The 13403-nt window shown below is 37.2% G+C and overlaps 1 protein-coding gene across 1 annotated transcript in view; it reads left to right on the forward strand.

Annotated features, from left to right (window-relative positions):
- Nucleotides 1-13403, forward strand: part of LOC134648975 (echinoderm microtubule-associated protein-like CG42247) — a 60776-nt gene that overhangs the window by 29309 nt on the left and 18064 nt on the right. The window contains exon 2 of the mRNA XM_063503646.1: nt 6367-6558. Within this exon, the coding sequence (XP_063359716.1) occupies nt 6367-6558 (192 nt within the window). The remainder of the gene's footprint in view (nt 1-6366; nt 6559-13403) is intronic.

A 13403-nucleotide genomic window follows, 5' to 3' on the forward strand; every position in this document is an offset into this window, starting at 1 on the left:
GACGTTAACTCGAGAATGGCATAAAAGTGTGGGGCCCAAGCAGATTCCGTTGGCTGGCAGCAGCTGACTCGATGCTGGATAGCGACTAGGATGCGTTCGTCGTTATGTCTCTGCCTGTCTCCGTGCCTGAGCCTCCTGTAAGTCTCTGTCTCTGTCTATCTATCACTCTAGGGGGCATCAAAGTTTCGGGCCTAAGCAGGTTTGCTGAATGGACAGATTTTGATGACCTTACCTACTCTACATACGATGATTCAGAATAAACCATGTTCACTAAAGTTTAAAATTTATAAAATTAGGTACACAAAATCGTAGACATTAAGAAACATATTGTACTGAACCACTGCAATAGATATTTATATATGCGTGGGTTTGCTGAGTCTACCAAGGGTGGTATCAATTTGCCAATTTCTAGCTGTTTGGCATAGATATGTGCTTGTAGATGTTTTGAAGGAAACAACCAAGAACTGTAACTTCTTACTTACTTCTAGATTACATCAAAATTCAAGAGTACCGCAATAGATTTTCCTAATAGCAATTGTCATTACGCTTCGACCATGACCATACCCTAAGCCTAACCTCAAGGCCTCAAGCCAACCTTACCGTCTTTGTCCCCTTTACTTTTGCAAGTTAATAAGTTCAGTATTTACAGGACGCGGCCTTATCTAGGCTCCTAATCCTTCCGGACAGTTACTTACCACATACTACCGTTCATTTCTCAAGGCTGAACAGTCAGACCCAAATATACTCGTACATTACAACTTTATGCCAACGGAATAAAATTCACATTCGTTTGCATATTGATTACCTACTTGTGATTTTACTATATAGTTCCTGGTTAATTAACGTGAACAAACGGACGTCAAATGTTAATGTTGTACATATGAGTAATTTATACGGAAAATTATGTAATCAAATATTTTTCTTATAAATATTCAAGAGTTTTGCGTGTGGAGTCGTGAGTGCGTCGGGTAGATACGGTAATGAGTATGAAAGTAGGTAAGGTTCTTAATGGTCTACAAAGAAATTAACGAAACGAAGGCCGAAGGTATTTTCTTTGTTTTTCGACAGTTCACTAGGTTGTTTTCGTAAAATACCACGTCGTTATAAAATTCCGGTGGACATGCAGGACGCCGGACGTATTCACGACGAAAATTTACCTTCGGTTAAAGTCGTGAGTAATATCTTAGACTTCTTATAGGCTGAGTAGTGGACCTTCATTTTGGGACCGTGTTCTTTATGTTGTTTGTGATTATCTTCTTACTAATGGTATCAACAAAGTAAAGTAAAGTAAAGTAAACGGTAAGTAAATTTGGACGTGAATACGCGTGAAGTAGTAAAATGCCTCACAAAAGTCACAAACGCTTTGTGAAATTGGCTAATCAACCAAAATTCTATCTAGATTTTGGGCAAAAGTAGCTATTATTTCTTTCTTCTGTTGTAAGTTTACGATTACTGCCAGTTAGGACATTATTTAGGTACGCAAACGAGTTTTTATGTTCTTTGAGACTTAGTACTCTACAAGAACATAACTAAGCCAAGCCGTTGAGAATTTTAAAGGTGCCGTAACTCCAGTAATTTTACAGTTTTGGTTCTATAAAATCGTTAATACCATGTTACTTTAAACTAAACCTCATGTAAATTACAGTGCATACAAAAATCCAGCTAAAACATTTCACCACGTAACAAAATCACATCGCTAACGAATAAAATCCGCCCGATACCCCAATTACCCGCTAAACGACAAAATGTCCAACATTTTCGCCGTATTAATTCCGAGCGCCGCAGTCCACTTGCTATGCAGCAATTTTCATGAGACGACCTCGCTTAACACACGATGACTGGCCGAAATACTGTTGGCCAGCTAAGCTTGAGCTCATGTTTTAAGAGGAAAGACATTACTGTATGCTTACCTCAAAAGTTCGTTCTTCTGTCAGGATGCTACGATAAAACCCTCTGTATAAGATGCACTAATTAAATAGGTACTTACTTACTCAAATACAAGTTTATCAAAAAGATAAAGATAAACAACAGCATTCTGCAGGGAATCTAAAGGTGAAGTCCAGATTTTAATACTATTTGACAAGCATTAAAATATACTGTCAGCTAACTTATATGGCCCATAGCAGCCAAAATCTTTGCTCGAAGAAAATGGCTCAATTGTGCCAAAGTTTTAAAACTCTCAGCAAATTGATTCAACAATAAATTATAAAAGTTAGGTAATAAAAAGTCTGTGTCGTAGTTAAAGTAAAGTCCGTCAACCAAATCTTGCCAGTAGTAAAAGGCGGCAAATTTGAAATATCGCGGGTTGCTAACTGTGTTCAAATAATTCCAAAACGCGTGTCATCTGTGTTTTATCTGTGGAATGTGGACCGTGAATGACAGCCGTCACCTTATTTGTTTTCATTTGGTTTTCATTCTGAATCGTTTCTGTTTCAAGAGATATTTCTGCTGTCACCATTAAATACCAATACATTAAATAAGAATAAGCAAAGCTAAGGGGCCTACAATGTACAATCATGCTCGTTGATGGTAAACATTACTAAAAATTGAGGTTATGACAAGTATTGGAAGAACTCTTTCGAACTTTTAAGATTATGTTCAGTTTTTTTGTTTTAGGGTTAAAAGGCATAAATAAAATTAAAACGTATGCCTAAATCTATCCATCAAGACCATAAATTGTGTCCTGGAAACCGTCCATAGGCCCACATGTCTAATATTTTCAGCAATCAGTTGTGACTATTTACAAAGGTAAACCTTTTAAACAGTATTAAGAGCCTTGATTATATCGCCGTTCTTTCGCAATATCTACCTAATCCATACATGTTTGTTGCAGGATTAAATCTTGCCCAATATAAGGCGTTCGTAGTAGATAGTATCTTTTCAGACAATACTTACCTATGGCGGTTTATGTACGTGTACAACGCAACCAAGTCGAAAAGTGACCCTTATCTTATTTACCTTTAAATTAAATAAACACCCAAATATCAGTTGTTTTATTTTTAATATGTATATTGTACAATATATACCAATCAAAAAAATTACACAGGTATGTCATATTCATCCAGAATAGTACACTAATTTACATTAACAAGTGGCATATTATATTGTAAATAACAAATATATGCACTATCTAATTATCTGCATTTTGATATGATTTTATTTTAGTAAACTTAGAAGACATAGATAGGGAACAAAGAGAATATAAGCACTACGATAGGGAGTTGTTTTTGATATCTTCAAATTTGTTCATCATTTTGATTAACATTGTTTTAACATCGCTTTTAAATTGTCCGTCCATGTTTCAATTTTTTTCAATAAACCGCGAGTGACAATTTGAATTGACGTACGCAGGGCGCGCTCAGCGGAAAAAAAAAACTGTTGGTTCGATGTACATTGCTGCTTTTCTTAGCGCAATACTGCTCTTTGAGTGTTGCCCTACTTTAGTTTGTTTTACATTGCTACTGACAAGATTTGGTTGACGGACTATAGGTACGGTACTTTATTAATAATTTTGAAAAGGAGTTGGGTGGTTACTTGAGTTGATTAACTTTTGAAACACAGTTTTCGCGCTGCACCCGAGCGAGCCAAACGCGAGACCGTTCATACACCCTTGTTCAAACTTAATCAGTATTCGCGAAGGTCAATCTGGCTGGTGTTGCACGCACGCCGATGTCCTTGACAGACGGTCAGTACACCTGCCAAGGACTTTTCGGTGGTCGAATCGCGCGTGTTTACAGTACTGTGTTGGGTGGCGCGGCGCGCGCCCGCGGCAATATATCGCGAATCAGGATACGGTATTACGCGAAAAGTGCTGAGGATTTGAGGATCAGTGTTATGGTTAGTGAGCAAGTATGTTAAAGGGGGGTTAATAAGATTAGAAAAAAATAGGAGTTTTATTTACGTGGCACAGGACTGAATTTATAATTCCTGCATTTGATTAGATCAAAAGAACGAGACCACCGTAGGAACTTTACAAAAAAAAATACTTGCAGTTCTTTCAAATTTACAATTATTAATATTATTAAATTGTACAACGGGACTTAATCGCGTATCTTAAGTTTTAAGATTTACCTCCGACGTTTCGAGGTCGGCGTTGTCCCCGCGGTTAGAAGATGTTGATGTCAACTTAAGCCAGTCTTCTCCGAGACCACGGGGACAACGCCGTCCTCGAAACGTCGGAGGTAAATCTTAAAACTTAGATACGCGATTAAGTCCCGTTGTACAATTTAATAATGTGTAAAAACCATGAAAGTTTAAATCAGTGTTAATATATTTAAGTACATTTATATTTACAAAATTAGAACAAAAGACTCCCCGTTTGAAGTCAACTAAATACTTAAGAGTTAACGTAGAGTGAGTTACAGTCTTCTTATTTAAGACAAAGCTCTTTATTAGCGCTAAGTTTAACTATATATTTAATTTAAAAAACATTCCATATTACCTATTAAGTATCAAAAAACCGTAACCAAATTCTTAAAGCAAGAAATTCCAACTTCAAATTAAAATTCTTATGCATAAATAGCGTTAAACAATAAAATGGGTACCGGCCGGCCCCCAATATAATAATGTAAAGTAGGTTAATGCGTTGCTATTCGCATATAATACGTGAAAAAACAACGGGTCGGAACTGACCAGCATTCCCTCGTAAAGCCGAAGAATTCTCGAATAAATTCTTCTTCGTTTAAACTGTAGCTACACACGTAGTAGCTACGGCTACTTGGTTATTGAGGCCTACTTACAGACTGAGGTGATTAAAACCACTACATAAATTAGACAACTTTTGTGCAAGATTAGTGATGTTCGAAAGCTTAATTACAGGATTACATTTACAAAGTTTGACTGGGCTGCCACGAAGGAATATGAAATAAATCGACTTTCTTTAAAATTTGTTATTAATTTGCCGTGGGTAATAAGTGCATTTATATTTATTAATAAATATTCAATAACAATTAAAAATTTAAACTAAAACTAAAAAATTATTAAGTAATTTATTAATTTTAATTTTATTAAGTTTTTTTTTCACTCGAAACTCAAGGTTTGCCAGCGTGCGATGGAGCGTAGTACCTATATTAGGTATTCGCAGAACTGATCGGATCAGAAACACGGAACTACGCTCCAGAACTAGAGTTGTAGATGTAGGCGTCAAGACCGCTAAGCTTAAGTGGGACTGGGCTGGACATGTCTGCCGCATGCACCCGGAAAGGTGGGCCAAAGTGGTTACTGAGTGAGACCCACGGAACACAATAGACGGTGCAGGCCGGAGTTCAGGCAGACCGAAAAGGAGATGGCGGGACGACTTGGACGCATTCTACCCCAAATGGTGGGAAAATGCCGATGACAGAGTCGAGTGGAGAAAACGAGGGGAGGCCTTTGCCCAGCAGTGGGACACCAAAATAGGCTAGAGAAAAAAAAAGTTTTTTTTTGTAAAGTTACTCTTGTCTTGACATAGCAGTCGCGGTCACGTTAAATGACGAATAATTCTACGCCAGTGATCTCCGTTTGATACTTCTCTGGCATTGTTATGTTATGTGTCGATGGAAATGTTGGTTAGGATTTTTATCTGACGTAGGTACATTCTTACTTAACGAGACATTTTTTATTTCTAAGTAGGTACTAATTGTGTATTACAACATACGTTTTGTATATTACAACAGATATATAAATCAAAATAAAATAAATCCTCAGCATACTAAAAACACACTTTCACCTGACCCCCTAGCCTCACTCCAAATTGCAATCGCAATCTATTGTATGCACATGAATTCGGCGGTGTTTGCCCGAGTGCATTTATCAGACGCCAACCGGGTCAGGGTCCTCACACCCACGGAAGCAATTGAACATCAGCATTAGCCAGGGCTCGGCTAAATTGCGGGTGCTGAAGGAAATTGTGTATTACGACTACTTACTTAATGGTATTTTGTTTTGGAATGCGGCGGTTAAAATGGTCTCGTTTTTAATAGGTATAGTTACGAAAGAATGTGTGGCATATTTCAGGGTGTTTGAGCAAAATTATATTGCTGATGTAGTGGACTTTGCTACACATTTTAAGTTTAGTTGATATGTTTCATAATTTTCGTAAAAGTTACTTAGCACGTATAGTCTACCAAATGTCTAGTTATTTAATGATCAATATTAATGAGGTAGTTACGAATTTCAAATATGTGAAATAGCAATTATTTTATAGCAAAGAGAGCATGCATAGGAAGCATTTAAGATGTTCCGCAAAATCCCTCAATAATTTTGTTTGGAAACGTCCAGTAAGGTCACATCTCCCGACAAAAGACTCCACATAAATGTTTATTCAATACCAATAACACTTATTGATACATAATCATCCAAAGTAACTAATGAAAGCTTCACCAACAGGCAGCAAGTTACGGCAAAAAGAACGGCATGTGGTACGGCGGCACGACCGCCGCGGCGGCTCCGAGCGGCTGGTCGCGCGCCGGCACCCGCAAGCAATCCGTCGCCGAGTCCGACGCACCCCCGCCGGGAGGTGGCAAGCCGACCTCCGGCCGTGTTATACGAATTATTAACAACATGGACCACTCTATACAGGTGACTTGTGGTGTAAAACGTGTTCATTATGTAACAGCTGGTCGCGCGCCGGCACCCGCGAGGAGTCCGACGCGCCCCCGCCGGGAGGTGGCAAGCCGACCTCTGGCCGTGTTATACGGATTAGTAACAACATGGACCACTCTATACAGGTGACTTGTGGTGTAAAAGTGTTCATTACGTAACAGCTGGTCGCGCGCCGGCACCCGCGAGGAGTCCGTCGCCGAGTCCGACGCGCCCCCGGCGGGAGGTGGCAAGCCCACCTCCGGCCGTGTTATACGCATTATTAACAACATGGACCACTCTATACAGGTGACTTGTAGTGTAAAACGTGTTCATTACGTAACAGCTGGTCGCGCGCCGGCACCCGCGAGGAGTCCGTCGCCGAGTCCGACGCGCCCCCGCCGGGAGGTGGCAAGCCGACCTCTGGCCGTGTTATTATACGTAGTGTGGTGTAGAATGTCCCATACCGAACGCCTGGTCGCGCGCCGACTAGATTTCTGCAAAGTAGGTAGGTTTTTCTAAGAACGATTTCAGTAGGTATGTATCACACATCATGGCCTTATTCGCTGAAAGATTTTTTATTAATCCACACCTCTAATTAAAATCAAATCAACTTAACCTAGTAATAATGAAACGGTCACGCTGATTGCTTCAAACAGTCAGTTTTTATCCGCTATCAAGGGTAAAGGTGCCTATAATTACCGTAAATACAATTTATTTTGCGGATTGCTTTAATAAGTAGCTTTGCGAAGACCTTGGAAGAGTTGGAAGTAAACTCATAGGTTCAATCGCGTAAGTGCTCGAGGTTACGATATTTATGATTCATATTCACTAATGGGCTTTATTCTACTAGTCTTGTAAGGCCCGTCATACATACATCCGTATATCACGGATAAGGTTTGTTAGTGAAATGTGAAGCTTGTTGTTTAGACAATAAGGTAGAATTAAACATTTAGCTTAAAGTAAACCATAAATGAACTCAAGTAGTGCTGTTGAATTTGGAACACCTGTAAAAAAACAATATTAACAAATTATATTAACATAATGACAATTCCGTCACAATACATTTTCAATGTTGCAAAATTCGTAAGGACTAACATTAATCACTTCCCATTAAGGCCCGACAATCTGCGATGTTTGAGAGACAGACAAAGGGGCAAACTAACTACAACAAAATGCAAACTAACCAAGTCTGCCAAAACCAGCTATGTAATCGGTCCGAAAATATACAATGGGTCAATTTCTGAACACGATTTTTTTTCTGTCCGTGATGAAAATCGCGGGTTAGCATCAGATAATACTTACCATTTTTTTTTTTACATAAAGAAGTCACCCTTTCACACCGAGTTCCATATGAATTCACTGATTAGTTGGTTTTTAGAGTACACTTAAAAATACCGAAAGGCTCAAATTACTACTCCCGTGCCCTGTCCGGAATAGACTTTTGAGCATAATGAAAAATCCTACGAAAAATTCTACATTAGTATCACTAATTTAGTGTCAAATACTTAAACTAGATGATATTTACTATCACTGAGCACATACACTATTAGCTTCATTGTGGTAAATAACTCGTGATCGATGTTTAAATTTTGTCCGAGCGCGCGAGTACAATTTCGTTGGCAAAACTCAAAGGGCTCTGACAGCCGACGTTTGTATTTGAACCGCCTCGTATCCCGCCTCACCTGTACTGGCAGTATTCGGCTGTCTCTCAAAGCAAGCGGATGTAAGTCAAGCCGCGGCGTGTTCGAGCAAATCGCGTAAGTATTTCGGAAGCCGGGTGGGCGACAATTTTTTTCTAATTTCGATGCCCCTTATAAATTTTATTTTCCACATAGCTTTTCAATAACAATTGTCATATTTAGGAGCCCTTTATGTATCTTTATGTAAGAGATAACATAACAGTTTGGTCAAACACGAATTAAATTTTTGGCGAATTTTTTTATTACGAATTCTAATTTCCGTGCCCTAATTCCCATAGCATATTTACCTAAAACAGCTGATTAAGTGGCACGGGAATTAGAAAGTATTACATATATTGTCAACAAATCTTTTATTGGGGGCACTGTAAGTTAATTGGCAATGTTTACATCATATTATTATTACATATATATATTGGCATTGAATATATATTATATGTAATAATAATATGAAGTATATCTTTTTATTTTACATTTAAGGAAATCTTAAAGAATGCACAAAAATCTGTGAACGGTTTTTTAGTATAAGTATTATCCCACCAAAAACATTTTCATGTAAAATGTTGCCAAGACGAAACCATAAGGCTCGCACTGACAAAAAGTTATCAGATCTCTTGTAGAGCCAAGCTTCTAACTCTACAAGCCCTAACTTCACAAACTCTACACCTTAGTCAAAATATGTGGCTTGACCGTTTTGCTACTGTCACATGGACGTAAGGTGAAAAATGTATTCACTATTCATTATTTTTTATAATACAATAGTTCTTGGAGTAACGAAACGGCCAAGCCACATATTTTGACCAAGGTGTAGAGTTTGTGAAGTTAGGGCTTGTAGAGTTAGAAGCTTGGCTCTACAAGAGATCTGATAACTTTTTGTCAGTGCGAGCCTTATGGTTTCGTCTTGGCAACATTTTACATGAAAATGTTTTTGGTGGGATTTCACTTCTTTTTGTAAGTTGCTTCCATGCCCTAATTTAAAGGGTTGCGCGTGTGATTTAAGGTACTATTAAAAATCCTGAAATACGTACCTCGGGGCATCTTTTATACAATCTGCTTTTTACTGATTCCCCATACAAACTTCAACCCTCTTTTTCCCTTAACGCCCTTTTCCACCCCCTTTTCATCCTTACGGGTGATTTTGGGGTTGAAAACTATTCTATGCCATTCCCCATTACAAACACTCCAAATTTCCAATCTACATACCAAATTTCAACTAAATCGGTTCAGCGGTTATTGATTTCCCATACAAAATTCCACCCCCCTTTTCCCCCCGTTAGGGGCAAAAAATTTCAAGTTTTTGAATTATTTTGTTGTTTGTGTACTAATACTATCTTACATACCAAATTTCAGCTTCCTAGGACTTCAGGAAGTACCCTAGAGGTTTTGACAACAGTGAGTGAGTGAGTCAGTGACGTAATTAGGGTTTTTTAGATATGAATAAAATCTTAAGTATAAGAGCTATGCAATTGAAATTTTTTATGTTTAATAAGTCCACTATTGACATCATATCCCGAGAATTTTGTTTATCTGGTATAATCTAAACCCAAGTTATGAGGGTTCAAAAAAACGACGAAGCGCTTCGAGAAAAGGTAGGTAGTGCCCTTGCGCTTCGCTTTGCTCGTCTTGGCGGGGGCACTACCGTGCCCCCAGATAGTACATACAGGGTGGACCCGAATAACCCGGGCAATTTTAATACGTAAGGTAAGGTGGGGTAAGACGACACCGGGGTAAGACTATCACTTGTATGGAATCCTTGTACTGTTAGTCTTGCCCCACCTTACCTTATTCATTGATCATATTATAACATTAAAATATTATATAAACATAAAACTATTTCTGGAATGATTACATATTATAATACCTGTACCTAAGGTTACATGAAACAAAATGAGTCAAATTTGCAATGTTTTTTTTTTGTAAATTTGACAGCTGACAGCGTATGCCGTATAAAGTTTAAATATCTGGGAGACTGAGCTTTGCTTGGAAAACATATACCTACCTAAAAACTCAAAAATGCGCGTGTTTCCAGAGATAACACCTAGCTAGATCGATTTTTCACCCCAGAAAACCCTCATATATGATCAAATTTCATCGAAATCGTTAGAGCCGTTTCCGAGATCCCCGAAATATATACAAGAATTGCTCGTTTAATAGATTAGTTGTTATAAATTAGCTTTTCTAATACAAGAAAAATTAAATATATCCTATTCTTACTATATTATAAATGCGAAAGTATATAAGTCTGTCTGTCTGTTATCTCGTCATGCTTAAACCGCTGAACCAATATTATGTTGATGATATTTGGCATGGAGATAGTTTGAGGCCCGGGGAAGGACAAAGGATCTGGGGGCACGGCAGTGCCGCCGCCAAGTCGAGCAAAACAAAGTGGCACGGCCGTACCATCAAATCTCAATAACATTCTATCAAAATAACATTTAATTTGAACATGTAGTCTAAGAATTAATGCACTTTATAATCCCTTAGTTTTGTCACTGACACAATCACTCACGATCATCATTATTCTAAGGTACTTCTAGTATACCCACAAGTTCCAAATTTGAAACGTAATACTGCAATATTAGTCATGTTCTAAAGATCTAATAACTGCATAAATAAGTTTGTAATCCTAGAAATATATGCGATAACAAATTTACCTTTTAGTTCTTACAACTAGTAGGGAAAGTAAAGGTACACTACGATGTACGATGTGAGTATGTATAAAGATGTGTATAGTTATGATATATGTGTATACATAGTATCAGTATGGTATGGGTATGATTACCTGAAAAGAAGGACAGCCTACAAAAAGAGATGGGATCCTATCAAAAACATTACATGTAAAAAGATGCAAGTCTCGCAACGCAGTTCTTCTACTATAAAAAAGTTTTGAGATCAAGACCAAGTCGGTTATTTTAATCAGTGCCAGGGGGTATTAAAACCGTAATACTATTAGATACCTTATTAGGGTTCCGTAGCCAAATGGCAAAAAACGGAACCCTTATGGATTCGTCATGTCTGTCTGTCTGTGATAGTCTTACCCCGGTGATAGTTTTACCCCACCTTACCTCATATGTGGTCAAACAATTTTTTGTGTTATGAATTTATGAAGGCAGCATATTCGATTTCTTCAGATTAACTTACACAATAACTTCTTCTCTCTGTGCCCCTATTTATTTCTTAGTATCATTTCCTATACGGCCATATACCAGATCATACACCTTGTACCTATCTACATGCAGATACATAATGACACTTTTTAATGAATAGTTTTGTATGTAAGGCGGACAAGTTTACGCAACTACTCAAAGTATAGTTTTGAAATATGTATATTTTACTAAGAAAGAGAGATTAGTTGCCATTAAAATCAAGGAAACGATTAGTCAAATACGTAGTTTTTAGTGTATCATACTTTCGTAGATTTGTCGTCCGAAACTAAAATTAAAGAAGGTAAATATTCGATGCCACTTCAGTATGGTCGAAGTATATTATTGTAGATTAAAATATACATAAATAATAGTTTTAACTACCAAAATAAGTTAAGAAAACAATTCCTGTGCTATGTTCTAATTTACGTGCTAGTAAAATCTAATTCCCATGGACACACTAATTCCCGTGCCCTGACCAAACTTTTAAATTGAAATAACTTTTATAGTTTTATGAATATTTTTACCCCATAAGAAAATTAATATTTATTATATTTTTTATCAAATTATCAGCATAATTTTTTTTGTGTAATGTTGGTATTTCAAAATTCCATGGGAATTAGACAAAAATGCTCGTTTGGTGAAATTGACCCCAATGCTATCCCAAATGACATACAAAACATAGAAAATAATAACTCATTTTATAGGAAATTAAAGAAATGGCTAATTAATAATGCTTTTTATGACATTCGAGAATTCTGTGACATTTAAATTGAATTTACTTTAGTTTAATTTTTAAATTTATGGCTATTTCTTATTCTAGTTAACCTGACATTGTATAATTTGTTTTAAAGTAAACTTTGCTCATTCTGTTATCAATAATGGAAAATGTAATTAAGAATAAGTGTTAATTTAATCTTATCTCTAAGTACCTACAATGTTTTGACGTGTAATGTATCCGTGCATATACGAAATAAAGAAATATGAAATATTTAAAAAATATCGGGTAGGTACATTAATTATTAAGTTAAGCATGCGTTACATATTCCCTTACCTATGGGTGTACCCATGTTTAAAAGCCACGCTGTATAAGTATTGTCGATATAAGCTTCGTTTGAATGCATGCAATACATTATGCTAATATCATAATATTACTTTCAATAGCTTGGCTTACAAGGCACGTGGAACCAAAGTACCCGTGATAAAGTAGAACTACGCTGTAAATGGCCCTAATCTACCTGAAGGGCTATTAATAAATACTAGGTACTGTGTACAGTTGCATCCAACCTTGCAATAGGTAATAAAATAGCTATTAGAGCATATGATATGATACATCTGCGAATCATCTATGATTCCTTTAACCCTTTCACCGTCTAATACGTCAACTGCTAATGGGCACGGCTACGGCCCAATATCCACCTTCGTGTATTCCGACAACGTTCACGATGACGTGACGCGACAATAGGCGTTAGGATTAAAGGGTTATCCAATAACAATAATTTATGTAGTTTAGATGCACGGCTCTCAAATTTCAAATGTCCGTCCATCCTTAACAAATTTAGAAAAGTACCTATTAATATAGGTACAGTGTCAATATGACCATCCTTCCGACAGTTCCGACCCGACAGAAAGCAAAAAAGCAACCACTTGATGAAAAGCTTCAATCATGCCAAATAACATGATTTCTGTCGAAATAAACCACCATACTTTGAGCTAATAAGTACTAAAGTGTAAAAAGTTTAGGACTAAAGTGTCATTCAATAGAACTTGCAAACTATGTGAACACAAACCGCCATACCTACTAAAATTGTCACTGAAAGTCAATTTACTAGTAACTTTTGTTTACATAGTTCTATTGAATGACACTTTACATGCCAATCGCTAACGTTACGTAGCGAACGAGACGACATATGGAAGAGTGATAAAGAGACACAAAGCAATTCTATGGCGAAGCTTAAGCGATCGTCACCTAGCTTGGCTAGGCCCTTGGAGGATATAATCA

The sequence above is a fragment of the Cydia amplana genome, chromosome 6 (assembly GCF_948474715.1).
Source record: "Cydia amplana chromosome 6, ilCydAmpl1.1, whole genome shotgun sequence".
In the NCBI taxonomy this organism is placed as follows: Eukaryota; Metazoa; Arthropoda; class Insecta; order Lepidoptera; family Tortricidae; genus Cydia; species Cydia amplana.